The sequence below is a fragment of the Lygodium microphyllum genome, chromosome 5, assembly GCF_053477565.2.
Source record: "Lygodium microphyllum isolate KBCC chromosome 5, Lygodium_microphyllum_v1.1.10, whole genome shotgun sequence".
In the NCBI taxonomy this organism is placed as follows: domain Eukaryota; kingdom Viridiplantae; phylum Streptophyta; class Polypodiopsida; order Schizaeales; family Lygodiaceae; genus Lygodium; species Lygodium microphyllum.
The window spans coordinates 26,462,719-26,483,648 of record NC_141139.1 but is presented as its reverse complement, the minus strand read 5'-3'; the positions used below and the strand labels follow the sequence as shown (position 1 = coordinate 26,483,648).

The 20,930-nt window shown below is 43.6% G+C and overlaps 1 protein-coding gene across 15 annotated transcripts in view; it reads left to right on the top strand.

Annotated features, from left to right (window-relative positions):
- Positions 1–20,930, top strand: part of LOC148035630 (uncharacterized) — a 174,889-nt gene that overhangs the window by 109,353 nt on the left and 44,606 nt on the right. For 2 of the 15 annotated variants that reach the window (XM_087677612.1, XM_087677611.1), the window contains exon 10: positions 3,021–3,256. The exons of the other annotated variants lie outside the window; for them this stretch is intronic. In XM_087677612.1, coding sequence (XP_087533738.1) covers positions 3,021–3,024 — 4 coding nt within the window. In that variant the 3' untranslated portion in view covers positions 3,025–3,256. Of the gene's footprint in view, positions 1–3,020; positions 3,257–20,930 lie in introns of those variants that run through there. 15 annotated transcript variants of the gene reach the window in all.

Sequence of the window (20,930 nt, the reverse complement as noted above, 5' to 3'; positions counted from 1 at the left end):
GGCAGCCCCCAACAATATTGCTCTATTTGCTCAATAAGAAGGACAGCACAATAATAAGTAATGGGCAGCAAAATTGGCCCTTGGATTAGGCTTCAATTTGGGTACAAATTGATCTTCAATCTCTTGCATGCAGATACAAACAAATGGGAATGGAAAGAACCTTCAGATCACCTGCAATTTCTTCAATCACAGCCACTAATCTGCTGCCATGACTTCGATTAATGTGCACACGTCCCAAGGTGGCTGAGAAAACCCTAGTTTCTATTGTAAATTAGGGTTTCATAGTAGTGGACCATTGCTGTGCTTCAGCGAGAGCTAGAGAATGTTGAGAATTGTTGATGGAATTTTAGAGGATAAGAGACAAAATCAATTGGAAAGAGAATCTTTCAAACACTTGCTTTGATGGAGTTTTTGATGACACCAGTAAATTCGAAAGGGGTGTAAAACCCTGGTGCAACTTGCAAGCCATTCTCTTCTATGACTGCCTCTTATTAAAGTCGAGAACGAAACCTGCTGCCCTTGTCCTATTGTGTTGCATGATCAGTTGTTGCTTGATTCTAGGTGTTTCCTGATGGCTGGTTCCTCTCTCTCAGCTGCTCATCACCCTCCAAATGGTTGTCTCCACCCCTTGACCAGCCCTAAACAGCCTTTTCTATGCTTGCATAAATAAGTTTGCCAAGTGACAGCCTTTTTCAGCATTAATTAATTAATTTTCATAGTTTAATATTTGAAATTGATCAAGTATCCATTTGGTTTTGCCGAATAAATTCATTGGTACCCATTCACATTTAATGTGCGAACACCTTTGGAACTTTAAGTTGTTCCCAACATTAAATGACCTTAGACCAGCATTAATTAATTATTCAATGCCTAGTCCTAATGTCACCATGGGACATTGAGATCATGCCTCTTTTTAATGGAGAGGGGATTGTTTGTTTGTGTGGGAACTTTCTCCAAATGGTTTAATTACCTAACACTAAATAAAGCGGTCCCTCAAAACATTGCGGAGGAGATTCTCGCCAAGATGAGAGGGGGATCCACAAGAGGAGGAAGAAGTGACTTATGGGCACCAACTCCTATGCCTACTAATGAGGAAGTATCCAATGTGGGCGTATCTTCAACCGATGCGGGAGAGGCCTCTATCATTGGTGGTGGGGATTCCACATCCGCATTCGGCTCCGGTAAAAGACAAAGAGTGGAGGCTCATGCAGTGCCGGAGAGACAATCGTCTCTCTCTCAAGCCCCCAGTCATGTGCGTGGATCGGTTGCCTTTCTTAGAGAAAGGCAACGACTTGCGGACATTGAAATTGCACGCACGGTGATTAAGTGAAATCTTGCATTCAATGTCCTAAAGCAAGAGCAACGGAAGAAGATGGTAAAAGGCATTGCCAGTGTGGGTCCATGTAAAGGGCGGACTGGTGTCACATATAATGATATGAAGACGAGAAAGATTGATGAAGAGAAGGAGAGGATTGATAGAGCCCTTGATCCTATTCGGGCCGCATGGATAAAATATGGTTGCTCCATTCTCACCGATGGATGGAGTGATTGTAAGAAACGGGCCATCATCAACATACTCGTCTCATGTCCACTCGGTACTTAGTTTTTGCGTGCCGTAGATACTGGCAAGAGGGGGAGAAAAACGACGGGTGCATTCATCTACCGCCACATTTAACAAGCTATCATTGAGGTATACATTGCAATTTGCGTTTTAAATTTGTTTCACTTTCTTTCATTATGATAATATCATGATTCATAATTGAAATTTGATTTATACATAACTTGTAATTTGTAAATTGTGGTTATAGGTGGGTCTCTCAAATGTGGTGCAAGTTGTTACTGACAATGTATCGAATTGTCGGCGCATGGGCCGTTTGCTTGAGGCGGAGTTCCCTACAATTGTGTGGACTTGCTCATGGAGGACATTGAGAAACTCAAGTGGGTGAAGAGAGTGGTTCGCAAAGCTACATGAATTGTCACATTCTTTACGGTAAAGGTAAAGGTGCTTGCGATGTATTGTGAGCATAGCATACTGGAGTTAAAAAAGCCTTCTTCAACTCGCTTTGCTTACATGTGGTTATTATTGGAGCGCCTTTATGAGGTGCGGTGTGCCTTACGTCAAACAGTGGTGTCCACTCTATGGAATGAGTGGGATGAGCATGAGACAGAGGAGGCCAGAGCCATGCAATGCGCGTGCCTTAATCAGCAGGTTTAGCAAAAAATAGGTGCCGTTGTCATTGTCGTGACTCCCTTTTATAGGGTGTTACGTATGAGTGATTGCGAGGGGTTCACCATGGGCCTTCTCGTTCACTTCTTTAGAGCGGTATTTACGGAGGCACGTGCTTATATAGTGATCACAAAGACACAATGTGCATATGTTTTAGAGATAGCAGAGAGGAGATAGGCGTGGATGCATAAGCCCATCCATGGTTTTGCTGCATTGGTATATCCGGCCTACAAGTCACCGGCGGTCATGGATGATAGAGAGTTCCGTTCAGACCAGCTTGCTTATTTGACTCGTGTGGTCCCTGTGGATGATCAGAATGCAATGCTAGAGGAGCTAGGATGCTATGAAGATCAGAGAGGGCATGTTGCTTTTGCTTCTCCCACTTGTTGGAGGAGAGAGTCACTTGTGAAGCCTTTATTTTGGTGGCAAAACTTTGGATACACACTGGAGACTCTTCAGCCCTTAGCCATAAGGGTCCTTGCTCAGGATTGCTCTTCGCGTGCATGTGAGAGAAACTGGAGTACCTATTCTCTCATTCACACAAAGATTCGCAATTGGCTTAGCACACGCCAGTTAGACGGCTAGTCTATTGCCGCACTAACTTACGCATGATGAGGGCTATGATGAGCATGGGTAGTCCAAAGCCGGTAAAGTTTAAACACTTAACCATAACATTTAAAATTTGTTGTTTTAACTTTTAAACTTTGAACTTTGAAGTTTAAACTTTATACTTTACAATTTAGGCTTTAGTATTTATAATTATCAATCTTACGTGTATTGCTGCATTGTGTAGGTAAATGTTGATACATTCAAGTTGACGGGCGACACTCTTCGGAGTATACATAAGGAGGTGGACGAGGAGGAGATGGTTTTTGCAGAGCTCTATAGAGAGCTTATAGCAGCAGATACTCGTGACACTCGCAGTCAGCGTGCTCGTGGGCGGGAGTTTGAGTAGGTGGTAGCAGGGGCATGGTCATTCAATGCCCTCCATCATCGAGAAGGGGTGATTCGAGTGGCTTGCAGACATATGTAAGGCGGGACTCTAGTAGCTCACATCTTGTGCCTCATGATGACATCCTTTACTTTATTATCATAGTACGGGGGAGTTTCGAAAACGAGGGAAACGGAAACGGGAAAAACCGGAGTTTCGGAGATTTGGCCAAATTTTGGAAACGGGGAAACGGTGTTTCGGATTGTACACTAAAATAAGTACAGTAATATGTGGGTATATAAATATATCAATGTCTACAATAACATGTACCCAAATTTCATACAAAACTTTTGAGTCCATGTTATATGATTGAAATTATGATTCATTACACATGTCACGACTCACGAGTGAAGATTGAAGAGTTAAGTCTCAATGGTTGAAACTTAAGATAGCTTAACAAAATTAAGACTCAATTTTCAAAACTGAAGGCAACAAATGAATTATAATTTATGACTCCTAAACCATCTATGATCCAAAGAGAATGGAAGACTGACATTAAGAACAATGGAACAAGAATCAAGATGCATAATAAGTGAAATCAAGATATAATGATACATATAACTATGTCGTGCGAATAATCAATTAAAACCCCAAAGTCTAGTGAGCACTAAGCATTGTGTACTAGTCTCTAGACTCTAGTAACTATTGAGTAATAAGTATCAACATCAATAAATGATTGGCAATTGTAGTCTAGACAACAAGGCCCGATGTCTTTGTTGGAAACGCATGCCAAGTGGTCTTTCACGCGTGTTACGCTCCTTGAATTCTCCAATCCACAATAGTTGCACCGCCACTTCTTTGATCCGTCGGAGCCCTCGTATCCCTTGATTAGAGTGACGTGTCTCCAATATGGATCCAACGCCATGATTAGCCTTTAGGTAATGGGGGAAAGAAAAAGAAGAAGAGGAAGAAAAAGATGAAGAGAAAGAAAAGAAAGAAGAAGAAGAGGAGGAGGAGGAAGAGGAAGAGGAAGAAGAAGGGGAATAGGAAGAGGAAGAAGAGGAAGAAGTAAAGGCTAATGGGGGGAAGAAGAGGAAGAGGAAGAAGAAGAGAATGATGAGGAAGAGGAAGAGAAAGAAGAAGAGGAAGAGGAAGAGGAAGACAAAGAAGAGGAAGAAGAGTAAGAAGTAAAGGATAATGGGGGGAAGAAGAAGAAGAAGAGGAGGAGGAGGAGGAGGTGGTGGCGGTGGCGGCAGCTGGAGTGTTCCGAAACAGACCGGAGGATGCTGAAACGCCGGCCTGCCGTTTCCGTTTCGGTCTGAAATGGCCAGTCCATTTCGGCACTCCCGAAACTTTGTTCGGGGTACTAAGTTTCCTACACAGTTGGTATCTAGGGAGCCATCATTTGATGATGATGATAACCTCATCAGTGAGGATGAGTATGAGTGTGTCTCATCATCGGATGCCGAGGAGTCATCTTGAGACTCTCTTGATGAGCACTCAGATGGTTTTGATGATGATGATGGTGATGATAGTGATGCCTCATCATAGATTCATATGACATGTCACATAGGTCTCTCTTTTTTTTGTATCAGATATATTAGACTCTAGTTGTATCGCATGTTTTTGCATAGCCCATGTGACCATGATGGTCATCCTCATATATTCATCTTATTTTGTAATGAAATGGCTATTTCCACTTTAAACATGTATTCTATGATCTATCGTTTAATGATTTATGGTTTTTGTTATTTAAAAAATCATCTTAATTTTTTTCGTACTAATATCGTACGTATCTTATAAAATCATAAGGTACCAATTAGTACGGTATTTTATCGTACTGTATCTTTTGATATCTCATTTACTGCTGTTGCCCTATCTCAACAGCTTGTAGATGCAAAGAATTGAAGAAAATGAGTCATTTACTACTATTGCTTTGTCTCAACAGCCTGTAGATGTTGTCATCTGCTGTTGATTGATCTTCTCCTATACCTAACTATCTCAAAAGGTCCTCCAGTGGCTGCAAATCAGACCAGTAACATATCCTCACTCTCTCTTGCAGGCTGAATACACTAAAAATCAGATGAAATACTTGTTGGTCATTTTGAATAGCAGGGAAAGTTGGAATACCGAAAGGGATTGGGAGAATCTCATTGTACATCAACTTCTTCTTTAATTAAGTTAAATAGATACCGAAAGGGGCACCAGTTTTGAGGCCAATAGGGTGTCCAATGTCCAAGATTATATGGTAAAGTGTACTTTTCAGTTTTGTGAATTTGTTAATTGCTGTAAATAGTGCTTAATCAGGTTATTTACCACCCTATTCGAGAAGGAAGGTTGGTTATAGTAAGACTTTTTAAACTATTAACAATGCCAATGGAAATGATGTCTCAAGCTTTTTCCAATGGCATGGACATTAAATATTGATTTTCAATCTTTAAATACTGAAAATTAATCTAATAATTATTTTAGTGCCTTGAAAAATAATCTTACTGGCCAATAATCAAAGTGGCTAGGCAACTTCCATTCTCGAGTGTCTTTGTGCCATCTTTGACCATCAGGTTGGCGTTAGCTACCATGAAATGCCACTTCTTTAGTGTCACCAATTGACACTTATGGCCAAACGAATGACCTAGGCCAACAATTGGTACCTTATATCACCAAATACCTGTGCGGCATAACTTATAGCAAGTTTTGCCTTTGACATTCCATGATTTTCTCGGGTCTCGAGCTTGTAAATTTATTCTAATCCGAGTTGCATCTCACATGTGCAACATTTATTTAATCATGTGAATAAAAGTTAATCCACATGTTAAGTGAGGTTTCAAAAATACATGTTCTCATGATAGAATTTACTCTAACCCCAGTTGCACCTCACATGTGCAACATTTACTTAATCATGTGATTAAAAGTTAATCCACATGTTAAGTGAGGTTTCAAAAATACATGTTCTCATGACAGCGCTCCCCCTTGAAATCCTTGCAATTGTCCTCGATTGCACTGTGAAAGGCATCAAAAGGAAAGTACTACATTGGAATTTTTCCGTAGGGCATCATAGTCAACACAACATTGTGCATTGCTGTTCAACCATTCCATATGCCCGACATATGCTGAAAATTACCAGGCAACATAACATAACATAACATAAGACTCACAAAGAGTCTCAAGAACATTGCTTGATTATCATGTGACATGTCCATTTCTCATGAGCTCAACTCATCTGGCAAAACCAAACCATAGCATAGCATAACCAAGCATAACTATGGCTAAAACATCAATTCCATCATAACATATGGTGTTGTCCATGGAACTAGATGTAAACCATTGAAACTGAGCATAATCTGATTATAAACTGATCACTTGTTGATCTTAGAAGTGATCACAAATTGTTGCAAATGTGATCCCAAACTAATCACAAACTCGTTGCAAAAACTGACCAGCAATCAATGCAAAAATTGATGCAAACTGATCCAAAAAGTGACCATAAACGGTTCTCAAGCTGATCAAAAACTGAGCTGAATACCACTGAATATTAATGATAATACGCTGAAAACCAATAGTCGATAATCAGCCCTTGATGATCATTAAATGATGCTACACCAAGCATAACCAATGCCATGCCAAGCATAATTGATTACACACCGAGCATAACAGATGCAAACGTATAGTTTCAGAGCTACAGTGAAAACCACACCGGTCTACATACCAAACATAGTGACTAGTACATTGAATAGTGATCCCCTGGCAAACAAACTGTTTAGCTACAGTACCTTGAATGTATGTTGAATACATTCGAGATCCACTACTTCTAGAGCTGTCCATCACTGAGGAGTGGAGGTGCTAGCTCCCTCACAAGCATCAGGTAATACTCTGGAGCTCTGCTCTGCTGAACTTGATTGAGCCCGAACTGAAGTCGTCTGTACTTGGAAAGCATTAATGTAAAGCTGCAACAACTGAGGTTAGTCTGCCAAGTCATCCTCCTCCATCCATTTGGCATCCATCGGTGAATAATTCTGAAACTTCACCAAGTACCTTCTGGAATCCTTATTCTTGATCTTCCTCTCTTTGTGTGCCAAAATTGCTCTGGTACCTGTATTTCATCGAGCTGTTTAACCTCCGGCTGAATTTCAGCAGACATATCCTCTGGCACATCACCATGAAAAGGCCTCAACAAACGGAAATGAAAGACATTGCGTATCCGCCAATGTGGAAGTAATTTCAGCCGATATGCCAAATCGTTGATCTTCTCCAACACCTGGAAGGGCCTATAGTATCTCACACTCAACTTCGGATTCAATCTTTCTCTTCCTTTTATTTTTTTTTAGCCTTGCCTTTGCAAAACGTAGCAATATATAATCACCCTCTGCAAATTGCAAAACACGTTTGTGGCGATCAACTGCCCTCTTTTTCTTTTCTTGCGATCTCTGAAGTGCATATTTTATCTTTACATAGGCTACATCCAAGTTTTCCACATAACGTTCAACCTCAAAGATCTTATCCTTATTTTGTAGAATAGGTGCTACCTTCTTGCCACCCTCAACCACCTCAAATGGAGCTTTGCCCATAGAACGATGCATTGTGTTGTTGTAAGAAACCTCAACCAAGGGCAAATAGTGCTCCCACCGTGTCTTGTGGTCTGAAACATAGCATCTCAAAAGATCTAATGCTGTGGAATTTGCTTTCTCAGATTGACCATCTGTCTGTGGATGGAAGGATGATGAGAATTTCAACGTGGTACCCATATTCTCAAACAAGCCCTTCCAAAATAAATTGGTCATCTGGGGATCTCGATCACTAATGATCGACTCTGGCATACCATGATACTTAAAGATGTGCTGCAAAAACAAGCGTGCCATACGATTAGCCTTTATTTTCTTCCTCGTCGGAATGAAATGGGCTTGTTTGCTAAACCTGCAAATAATAGTCCATATCCCATCATTCCCTGTAGGTGTCTTAGGAAGCTAAAAAATAAAGTCCATTGCAATGCTTTATCAAGGCCTATTTGGAATAGGCAAGGGCTGCAACAAACCCGGTATCTTTTGCCTATCGTGCTTTACCTTATGGCATACGATGCATGTCTTAACAAACTGTTCTATATTATGTCTCAAAGCTCGCCAATAAGAAAAAATGCTCCACTGCCTTGACCGTGGCATCAATACCTTTGTGTCCTGTATACAGAGGAGCATGACTTTCAGTGATAACTCTAGGCCTTAACTGCTTTGTGACACACAGTCGTCCATGCATCATTAGAAATCCATCTCTTAGCACAAAGTGTCCATGTCTTTGGCCATTGCAAAGTTGATCATAAACATTAGCAGAGTCGGAATCAACAACATATTGCCCTTTCATGGCATCCAACTCAGTATGATAAACCATGTTGACAGTTGAAATCTGTGGCTTACGTGATAGTGCATCAACCACTACATTCTTTTTACCATCAATATGTACAATCTGAAAATGAAACATATAGAGAAAATTTGCCCATCTCATATGCTTCTATGACAACTTTGTCTGCGTCAGAAAGTACCTCAAAGTTTGATGGTTTGTCTGCACTGAAAATCAGCCCCCAACAAATAATGTTTCTACGTAGGCAGCACATGAATTACAACCAAGAACTCTTTCTTAAAGACCTACAAATTCTTTTCTGCAGCGTGGAGAATTCGGCTCTCATAAGCCACAACTCAGCCATCTTGCATAAGAACAGCTCCAATGGTGTTACCACATGTATCACATTGAACTACGAATGACTTCCTTAGATCGGACAACACAAGCACAGGATCTGAAGTCATCTTTTCCTTCAACTTTTCAAATTTTCCCCGATTTTCAGCTTTACTTTCAGATTTACCCTTTTTCTCAGCCTTTGCCTCTTTGATATGCGACTTGGCATCATCATCGTGGAATGTTGCATCCTTTCCATGCAGCAATGTGTCGGTTGTAGTAGCAGTTTTAATAAGTTGAGACATGTTAGAAACAATGGACTTAATGCAAAAATCCCGAATACCCTTTGGCAAACCACAAATATACTTCTCCACTTGCTCATGGAGGGGTAGTGTGCGATAAGAAGTAACTGGCAGCAATGTATCCCAAAACTTCTTATTATACTGATCCAAGTTCTTGCAGTCTTTGGAATTCAACTGATTTCAAGCTGCCATAATGTCTACTTCAAAGGTACTTGTCAACCAATTTGAAGCAAACATGAACAAAGAAGTGTAGACCACCACTGTGATGTATTTTCCTTCAAAAATGTGGTTGCCTTGCATATCTTAGATGCCTCTGTGAAATTGCCTCCAGAATAGGCTGCATCAAACCGCTGAATAAAAACAAGTGCTTTCAGCTTATCTTGTGCACCATTGAAAGGCTTAAACTTCACGCTTTTGCCACCTTCATCATAGTCCTTTGGCGGACCTATGGGAGTCAAGCTATCATAAATGGGCTGTTGCAAAAACGGTGCATTGGCTGTATTTGCATAAAAACTAGCACTATCTGAAATACCTACATGACTAGTACCAAACCCTTGTGCTTCAACAGTTCCTAGGGGTGCCCTAGGCATCATGCCTATGCTGCCATACATGGGATTAGGCATTCCACTTGCATTACCCAGATACATTGGGTGTTGTGAGCCATGCATTGGTTGCTGCATACCATAGGGATTTGTTGTTAACCCTCAAACGAACGAAGGTGGAAAATCCGGAGAAGCTAAAGCAGAAGACAAAGACAAAGGCCAAGGCAAAGAGAAACGGAAGACAAAGACGCACAAGGAGAAGAGTTCTAAATAAGGGAGAAAGGTGCACAAGGAAAAGGGCAAGTCAGTACTTTTGTAAAAGAGTGCAAGCGTATCATGGTTTAATTCAAGGAGCGCCGGGCTCTCACTCGTGCAATTTGTAAATGTAGACGGGTGGTGGAAAGGAAGCTAGGAAGATAGAAGGACAATGGGAAAAAGGGCCTAGGCTACGGCCGGCCATGTAAAAAAGGGGATAAGGGGATGACCGTCCAAAAGGGATTTAGGGTTTTGTATATAAAGTTGAAAAGTGAATGAGAAGCTCATTCTTGTGTGTGGCCAAAAGTGCCTCTCCTCTTCTTCTTCTTCTTCTTCTTGTTCTTGCTTGCTTGAAGCTTGTGCTTGAGAGAGGGAGTGTGAAAGTGTGAGGGAGTGAGTGTGTGAGGGTGAGGGACCCGGGGAGGAGAAGCTCTCAATCTTCTCCTCTCTTCTTCTCTTCTCTTCTCTTCTCTTGTCTTGCTCGCGGCAATGGAGCTTGGAGCGTGGAGCTTGAGGATGGAGCGTGCTTGAAGCTTGCACTCAGATCGCGGAGCTACCGGAGTGCGCGGGAGAGGAGGTAACTCGATCGGCATGGAGGTAAGCTCACTACACCCATAGGTATAGATGGTGCGTCGGCTATGTGAGAGGTAGCCATTAGTGCTCGGCTTGGAACGCTTGAAACAATAAGCGGTCCGAGGGTCTTGGTGGTTGAGCGAAAGCTCCCACATTTTGGTTTTGTTGCCGGGACAAACGGATTCAAGCCTTGAGCGCTTGCGTGCTTCGAATCGAGCATTGGAGTAGGGTTTTCCCCGAACCGGTGCTTGAGGTAGATAGGTAGGAAGCAAGGGAGTTTGAAGAGAAATTCGATCTCCTTAGCAAGTAGGTTTTCGATTTGTTGTTGAATATTAGAGTAGGACAATCCATCTCTATCTTTGGTTTTGATTTTTTTTGCATTAGGTTAAGGTTAGGATAGGAAAAAGAAGGAAAACAACAGGGTTTTCTGTTGCTGTATAATAGGCTGAAACAGGGAAATAGGGGCACAGATCCAGGTTTCTGACTGGAAGAGTATGAGGGACTAACCTCTGAGGTCATAGCAGGCTTGAATGGGACAATAAGAGGCCTAGGGAACCAAGACATGCCACATTTGACATCCTACCCTCTGAGAAGAGAGTGAGCTTGAGAGAGAGAGAGAGAGAGAGAGAGAGAGAGAGAGAGAGAGAGAGAGAGAGAGAGAGAGAGAGAGAGAGAGAGAGAGAGAGAGAGAGAGAGAGAGAGAGAGAGAGAGAGACCTGCGGGGAGATCGTCAGCGTGCTGGTCGATTCGAGCACCACACCATTTCCAGGTACGGCAGGTGTTTTCCTATGTGGCTTTGCATCTAATTAGGCGGCTCGGCACGATTTGGTGAAGTAGACGTCAGTCTAAGGCATTGCATGCAGCTCGGGGGCTGTTGACCGCGCAGTCGGACCAGTGCGTCTGAGTCCCAGAATAGGATTGCCCTAGCTCTGGGGTCGGACCGTCCGACTCCGAAAATCGGACCACCTTTTCGATCCGATTCTCAGAGTCGGACCACCCAGAGTCGGACCACCTAGTATCGGACCACTCAGGATCGGATAAGTCCATTGGTCCTAGCGTAAAAATCGGACCACTTTTTCGATACGACTCCCAGAGTCGGACCATCTGACTACTAGAGTTGGACCACCCCGTCCGATTCGATTCCTAGAAACTGACCACTGCAAGAATCGGACGTGACCAAAATTGGACCACTGGGCTGATCAGACCAACCAAATCGGACGTCTGATTCTGATAGTCGGACTCCTGAAAATCGGGCAGCAGCTGAGAATCGGACAGAGAACTGTCAAAATGGGACAGGTATCTAGGACACAAATTTTGACGCGTCTAAACCCCGAAATTGACCCTAAAGGCTACGTACAGCTAAAGGCACATCACAGATCCATCACTCGGCTGAAACTTAGAGCAAGTAGTTCAAGTTTGGCTATAACAGGTCCTCCAAATCGTGCATGGTGTTTACCGTAACGGCCCCCTCCGCACCTTTCCCAAGTAGGTTGGAGAGAAAACGCGCGCCGTGACAGGTCTTCCAAATTAGACCCTAGTGTAGTAATGGCTCTACACGAACATGGATTCTCACTGACAAAAGAGCAACCAAACGCCCATACCGGAACAGAGAGAAATAGAGATTCTAGAACCTCAATGGGCCAATCTAGCCAACAAGGGCAAAAAGGCCACAGTGCAAAAACACATGCGTGTTGCATTTGGACTGCATCTAGTCAAAGCGGAAAGCAACAACATCAAGCTAAACAGCGAGAATGACTAGATATGATGGTCCTGACGATGGATGCTTCTTGAATAGCACTGCACTGACGAGCCAAGACATCAGTGGAGAATCCACATCTGATCGTGCAGCTGGAGACTCAAGGGCATTTGTTAAAAGGCTTAAATTTACAAGCCAAGACCCGGAAGATGAAGACATAGTACCACCTGCTTATCTTAGGGTCAAACTCACTGCTAAAAGAGAGCATACTATCGATGCTCTGATTGATGAAGGAGCAGATTTCGATATCTTGACCTATGAATCATGGACCCTACTAGGCCAACCAGAGCTCACACCTACTAGTGCAACTCTTAGCCCTTATGGGGGACACCCACAAGCGCTCATAGGGAAGTGCAGAATCCTTGCGACAATTGAAACTGAAAGCTTGGCTATCCTATTTCATGTTCCTTCAAATAGTGCTAGCTGCGGGAAGGAAACCCTCCTAGGAAGACCCTTCAAAAGGGCGACCAAGTGTGAGGCTGACTATGTAGCACAGAGGATATACCTGACACTATCGGGTGTGAGGATAGTCACAACCTTTAGCAAGGGTGACCTCTTCGAACCTCGAAGGAAAGGCAAGGAAGGTGTTGACATAACAGTGAAGCCTACTAACGAGAGCAAGGACTTGTTGGAAAAATTGATACAAGCACAGGTCGAACAGCGAGAACCAGTGAGTGAGGCTATGCCTGAACCAAGAAGGTCAAGAGACAATGCTAAGGACGGGCTTTGGACTTACAATTATCGTAGAAGACCCCAAAAGAAGCCCAAGCCTTATAGACGAAGGCATCGATGGAGGGTCAGCACAACGCCGCGATGGATATCCAAAGGGTTGCTACGTGCTCAAGGGTATTACGCAGGTAACCGATGGATTTGGATACCAAAACCCCCTGCTAAACCACCTCTATTAGCTGAAGGCCAGATTGCACCAAAAGCAACGAGGCACAAGAGGAAACCTAAGAGAAACCCGAGGTCTCGAGGCAAGAAACAAAACATGAGCGTTGGAAAGAAAGAGCCAAGGCCTAGCATGCTTAATAAGCATAGTTCATACGTAACCATTGAGCGTGCACAAAGACCATTAGTGCTCAAGGAGCTTTTGACTTCCCAAGAGGATAATGAGCACTAGAGGCACAACGCTGCTCATGAGAAGGCTGATTGCTCAACAAAACAAACACAATCATCTAATAGCCTCGAGCAAATCATTCAGCTAGTGCCAAGTCCACCTAAGAGTCTCAGATCTCCTACACCCTCTTTTTCCTAACAGACACAGGAAGCACTACAGCAGTCGTCAAAGGTGATTGCTCAATCCCAATCTCTATCTCCATCTAAGCTTCCAAATGTCCAAGAGGTGGGACATGACACCATCCGTAGCTCTCGGCCAAGGATATGCCTGAGCAATCTAATGTGACTAGATCAACTCATGCTCGATCTACATAGATGAATGCTTAAAGGGCAACAAGAGACACGACCACTTCCGATCGCCCTAGGGACTAGCCCCTACTACTTCCAATCAGGGATCACAGCAGTCGACAAAGCCTCAGGAGAAACATGAAAACCCCAAGAGCATAAGAAACCTAGCGTTGGCCAAACTTGCTTGTCTAGGCGTGAGCCCCCAGCTACGCTAAAGCCCATGCAAACTCCTAGAACCTTGCATGAGATAGCAACCGAGCAAGCCCTCGTTGAACATAGAAGCGTCACAGAGCGCTTAACTGAGTTGGATGCTAAGCTCAAGGTGTTCGCACATATCTATGTCTTGGCAGACATGGGCGCATTCCCTAAAGAGCAGCTCGAACAATACTTGCCATTTCCCTTATTCTGGGAAGAGCAAGAACATCTTGACGAGCACTATAAGAGGTTCCTATATGAACGCATGCGACTCATCTTTGACAAGGAAGTCGACGATTTGCGCTTAACTATCTTATTCAATGATGTGCTCTGCCAATCAAATCTCTTAGAGATAGAGCAACTAAAGCGACTATCAGAGGGCCGAAGTCAATTCAAACAGCGTTGGTGTGAAAACTGCGTTGCAATGGCCGAAATAGGAGCCCAGATCATGACAGCCTCAGAGGAGCGATTGGCCAAATGGCGGTCTCAACGAGACTCAACCTATGTGGCACCAACTTCCCTTCGAGTGCTGACTGCCATTCGGGGTACGAGCTTAGCTGAACCTAGTCAAGACAACTGTCTGTTTGATAAGGTTCTCACTGAGGAGGAGTTACATGTTTCCAGTAGACTCGGACAAGGTTCCATGCTACTCGATGTTGCGAAATATCTATCGGTATTGAGTAAGCTGCCACGAGTACTAGATGCGTGTGCCACGCTCCAGTACAATCCGGAGTTCTACAATTGGCTTTTATTCTCATGATGTGACATGGATTCATGGATATGTATAGAAATAAACAATGACTTTTGTGACCTTGTATAGACACTATCAACACACACAAGCAATAATAGTCAAGTGTAGGGAGAAGAGTTGGGATCAACAGGCTAAGCTCCTCAGGTTCTCCTCTCACCACACATTTAGAAGTTGTGTGACCATTCCCACCTCCTGGTGGAGGGCATACAACCCTCATTACCACCATGAGAAGCCCTGACCAACATCTCTGATGGCGTAGACGGGGTACCGTCCCTTTCTATACACCTTTCCCCCTTCCGGTCTATCCTTCCAAGGATGAGCCCCATGCCACTCCATGACCACCAGCCGCGTAACTTAGCATGAGCCAAGATCTGCTAATGGCTTGGAGGCCAAACGAACATCATCACAGGGGCCATCCCTCTACTACAACCACTGCATGTGCTTGATAACCCACACTATAAACCCTCCCATGCGAATGGTTTTATCCTGTATCAAGGCCTAATCCTTGGTTCGCATTTTGCAAGTCCCCCTACGTGGAAGACATGGAGCGCCCAGGGCAGCTGGCGTGCAAAGACGCTCTCCGCTGTCAAAGGGAACATGCAGCACAAGCTCCTCCGCCAGTGCGCGACGTGCCTATCCTCAAAAGATATGCAAAGAAATGAGGTCCCAAGCGACACCGCCCCGGACGTAGGCCGAAGAATCCCCAGGCCCGGGGAGTAGAAGCTCAAAGAAGCACACAAGGTGTGGCAACACTGATTGTGCAAGCCCCCAACAGACGCTTGGGCACCAGGTGCTCAAAGGCAGAAAGGGCAGCTCAAGACAAGGAAGAATTCGATGCATTGCTCAAGAGTATCTTGGAAATGGTTGCGGCTAGAGACTACACCATTTAGGTCTCGGCCGACATCTTCCCTGCCCAACCTCACAGGAGTCCCTCACCAGCAGAGCCTCAGTCGCTTGACCATCCGGACTCACCCCGCCTCGTGCAAATCGAGTAGCCCCTATGATATACAAGCAACTTAACAAGCCATCCTGCCATAACTTTTTGTCTTTTGATGGTTAGAGGGGAAGGCTTCCCACTTGTACACATTTTCCTTACCTATCGCTAATATATGCCACGTCTTTAACAAGCACTGGAATAGACATCGCAATCAGCATCATAGGATTTTGAAAAAGTTATATCTTGACATGATTGCATTTGTTCATTGTACTTGACGCATGTGACTTGCATATACTCTCATGAAGTGACAAGTGGATGCACGATGACACAGGTCTTCATGCAAATGTGTTCAATGCCCAAGTCACCGCAAGACCACCAACCTCACAAAGAACCGCGACAAAGCCACGCTGCCGAACGCGAAAAATCACCCTTGTGAGTGTCCACATCGCACGAACCAAAGCATAGTCACGGGCTATGCTCTCTTCCTGGGTCAAGCTCTACAGTGGGCTCACGATGGTTGTTACCTTAATTGTACCAACATCGCGTTTCGCAAAGAGGTTTGCAGTATCTCAAGTGTATCTCCCCATCTCAATAACTGCCTCTCTAACAACGAGGCTAGGGCACAATCATCACTGTAATATCCATTTCTTGAGCCTTTGAAGCTTGACATTTCCCAACCCATTGAAAGACTGATAGCCTCAACATATTGCAATGGTTGTACTTAGGCAAGTTTTAAAATTTGAAAAAAAAGAAAGAAAGAAAGAATGAAAGAAAAAAAGCATCAGAAAAGGAAACAAAAAAGAAAACCAAAAAAAAAGAGAAAAAGAAAAGAAAAGAAAAGAAAGAAAAGAACGAAACAATTAGAATCACCCACGATCACAGCACAGCACCTAGGGGTCCTCAATTTAGGTGCATCCAGTGACCTTGGTCAGCTGGCCTCGTCCCTAGTCCCCTAGTCTCCTAGCATCACCCACAATAGTTCAGGGCACATCAAGGGCAGGACATACCTAGGGAGCTTGTCTCGCTTATGGTTAGACCTGACACCCTGACCCATTCACACGATTTCCTCTTGCACTCTGCCTTAATACCATTGCAATCAATTGTGGTAAGCACTGCACGAATAGCCATGAGAAGTACACTGTCCTCATCACATAGGTCGAATAACTACCAGCTACCGATAGTGCAGTGTCCCTGTGTTCAATTATGTTACGTCGTGCAGTCACAATGCAAAGGATGTCGCATACACCTTCACGTGTACTTCTTCTCAACATGGACAACTTTGCTTCATCCCCACATTGTTATGAGAAAGGAGCCCGCGGTCTTCTAACTACGTAATATCTAAGTATGCACGAGCGCTCACATAATATCTGCACCAAAATATATACACAGTTTGGGTCCTCAAGTGCAGGACAATACTCTCAGCTTGCTTGGAGTTTGACCTGTCTCCCAAACTAATTAAACTATGTCTTGTGCACGATCGAGAAGACTAGCACTACCCCTAGGGATAGACCACTTAAGAGAGATTTTCAATTGCAGGTATTGAAGACTCCAACGAAAGTGTCGTTGGCTCTTCATCGACACTCAGCTTTGAATTCCTATCCTTTATCATTCTGCAAGCCCACCAAGAATCATCATGTATAGAATCCCCAACAAACCACCACTTGTACTCCATCAGTGCAACCCCCCCAAAGAATAGACCTACCAACTCCCATTGCCCTACCACCTACCACTTAACCCACCAATATGCCCAACGACCTTCCTCCCCACCACTACTAACACTCTGCCATGGCAACCATAGACGACCTTGCCACCCACGTCTTTGGTGCATGCTAACGCCTGCTACCTACGACGGTGAGTGCCATGGGACTGGCACTCGTCTAGGAGGGGGATAATGTTAACCCTCAAACGAACGAAGGTGGAAAATCCGGAAAAGCTAAAGCAGAAGACAAAGACAAAGGCCAAGGCAAAGAGAAACGGAAGACAAAGACACACAAGGAGAAGAGTCCTAAATAAGGGAGAAAGGCGCACAAGGAAAAGTGCAAGTCAACACTTTTGTAAAAGAGCGCAAGCGCATCATGGTTTAATTCAAGGAGCGCCGGGCTCTCACGCGTGCAATTTGTAAATGTAGACGGGCGGTGGAAAGGAAGCTAGGAAGATAGAAGGATAATGGGAAAAATGGCCTAGGCTACGGCCGGCCATGTAAAAAAGGGGATAAGGGGATGACTGCCCAAAAGGGATTTAGGGTTTTGTATATAGAGCTGAAAAGTGAATGAGAAGCTCATTCTTGTGTGTGGCCAAAAGTGCCTCTCCTCTTCTTCTTTTTCTTCTTGTTCTTACTTGCTTGAAGCTTGTGCTTGAGAGAGGGAGTGTGAGAGTGTGAGGGAGTGAGTGTGTGAGGGTGAGGGACCCGGGGAGGAGAAGGTCTGAATCTTCTCCTCTCTTCTTCTCTTCTCTTCTCTTCTCTTGTCTTGCTCGCGGCAATGGAACTTGGAGCGTGGAGCTTGAGGATGGAGCATGCTTGAAGCTTGCACTCGGATCGTGGAGCTACCGGAGTGCGCGGGAGAGGAGGTTACTCGATCGGCATGGAGGTAAGCTCACTACACCCATAGGTATGGATGGCACGTCGGCTATGTGAGAGGTAGCCAGTAGTGCTCGGCTTGGAACGCTTGAAACAATAAGCTTTCAGAGAGTCTTGGCGGTTGAGCGAAAGCTCCCACATTTGTGGTAAACATTCCCATATATGGTACTTGTCCAACCATCGCATGAAAAATGGTATCACCACCAAAGTATCCTTGCTGTCCCATGCTTGCATTTGCATAATTGCCTTGTTGCCCATGTTTCCATGGATTGGCACTACCAAGTTGGCGATGCATTTGCAGTTGCTGCCCCAAGGATACCAACTGTTTGTGCTCATCAAGCATTTTGGGCTCTTCTAAAGAAGGCTTAGGCATTTCATGAGGTTCTTGTGGCTGTCTCGAAGTTGTAGAAGGTGTCTTCTTCTCTTTGCCTTTGCTGTCCTTCTTTGGGGCATTCAAGAATCAAGTAAACTGGGGATCCGTTGCTAATTCAACAAAAAGATTTGCTGCTGTACGCATCCGATCCTTGAAGCTATCATTAAATTCTTCAGCCCTTGCTGGTCATCAACCTCTTTATGCATTGAAGTGCCAACATTTGGGTCATTTCCCACATTTTCAGCATGCTGTCCATGCTGAGAACCATGCCCAACATTAGTCATTGCATTTCCCCCTTCACCACGTGATTGACCAAGGAGTGATGTATCCTCTCCACTTGATCCCGTATCACCATGTGAAGACATGCTTGCTGTAATTTACTGCTGTGAACAATTTCAGCAATAATGCAATAGTATGAAGTTGCAATCAAGTACCACGGGCCCACCAATTCAAAGGATTTGATGGTATCTCGGCAATGGAACCATGTAACCAGCCTTCCTTCCATGGATGGGTGGTAAATCCCTGACTACAACTTAATTACAACAACAAACAATCAATGCAAATCTGAAAATACAAATTTACCTACTGATCTTGGACAATGGACACCCGATTGGCCCCAAATTTGGCGCCCCTTTCAGTATTTCTTTAGCTTTATTGAAGAAAAAGTTGATTTACAATGGGATTCTCCCGATTCCCTTCGCAATCCAAACTCCCCTTGCTGTCCAAAGTGACAAGCATGTCTTCAATTTGTTTTGCCCCTTGATTTAGGCACTTAATTGACCTTCATTCTCTTCATAGACAATGGAAATGCCCCAAATTCAATGGTTGGCTAGTCCTCCACCTGAATTTAGCTGAAATTCACCTTTAACCCTAGAAAATCCAAGCTTTGGAGCTTCCAATTTTCGGCAGGCTTCCCAAGGCTGCTGCTAGAGAAATTTGCAATTTCTTAGCCTCCTAGGGTCTAAATGGTGAGATCTTCTGAGCAAGGTTGTGAAATGACTGGGAGATGAGATATACAGTTATAGAGAGAGAAAATTCAGAGTCTTGTTACGAAGAATGACTAAAAATCAGTCAAATGCAACTGCTGCCCTGCCACAACTACTTGTAGATGCAAATAACTTAAGAAAATTAGTCATTTACTACTGCTCCTGTCACAACTCTATAGAAACAAGAAAATTTAGTAAGCACAGTCAGAGTATAGAATTTACTATTTTTAGAATGACATCCCTATTTTTTAGGACTAGCATTTTTAGGCTAATTTGAGGCTCCTAAAATTTAGGGACCCCTCCAATATGGGTGTCATATGAAAGCTTTTTCCATGTACATCGCAAAAATGGTATCAGAATCTTCATGTGACTTTCCTATGCAAAGAAATGTGCATTTTAAGGTTTCAGCCCATACATGCACATTGTACAAGCATTTCATGATCATGCCATCTTGTTGATTGTAACTGTTTGTTTTAGCAAATCTAGCCCACACTTCAAGGCATCAATCCTTTCTGTGTGTGAGTCTAACCTTGATATGCGTGAGTTTTGGTCACAGGCGTGTCACAACTCTATAGAAACAGAATTTGTATCCTTTTTCATTAATTTGTCTATATAATGATTTATTAAATTTGTTTCCTTTGCACTAATTAGATATAAATAAAAGTGCATTGGAGCTGGCCACTGATGAGTGGTCACAGGTTATGGTGGACCCACGCGGTGGGTTAGAGAAAATATAGTTCACACGTTCACCTATATGGCCCGATTGGGCATCTGTGACCACAACTCACGCATATCAGGATTAGACTCGCACACAGAAAGGATTGATGCCTTGAAGTGTGGGCTAGATCCGCCCGAACAGATAGTTACAATCAACAAGATGGCATGATCATGAAATGCTTGTACGATGTGCATGTGTGGGTTGAAACCTTAAAATGCACATTTCTTTGCATAGGAAAGTCACATGAAGATTCTGATACCGTTTTTGTGATGTACACGGAAAAAGCTTTCATATGACACCCATATTGGGGGGGTCCCTAAATTTTAGGAGCCTCGAATTAGCCTAAAAATGCTAGTCCTAAAAAATAGGGATGTCATTCTAAAAATAGTAAATTTGTACTCTGACTGTGCTTACTAAATTTGGTTGTTTCTATTCTTGACAGTATTCAGCCCAAAAAGGAAGGCCATAAGTGTCTCACCACTTGTCATATCTCATGACATGTGGCTGGACACTTGTTTTGTGCTACTTTACTTTCCCCTTTTGTACTAGCTCTTCCCTCTCCTATAAATAAGAGCTCGTTTTTCTTCATTCAACATCATTTTTCTTTGCTGTAAACTCATGTACAACACTCACAAATAGCTAGAAACTAGCCCCATCCATTCCCATCATCATCCCCCACTTCTCCATTATTGAATTCCTCCATATTCCCTCTTCTATCACTGCTGTTTTATAGGTTCCATT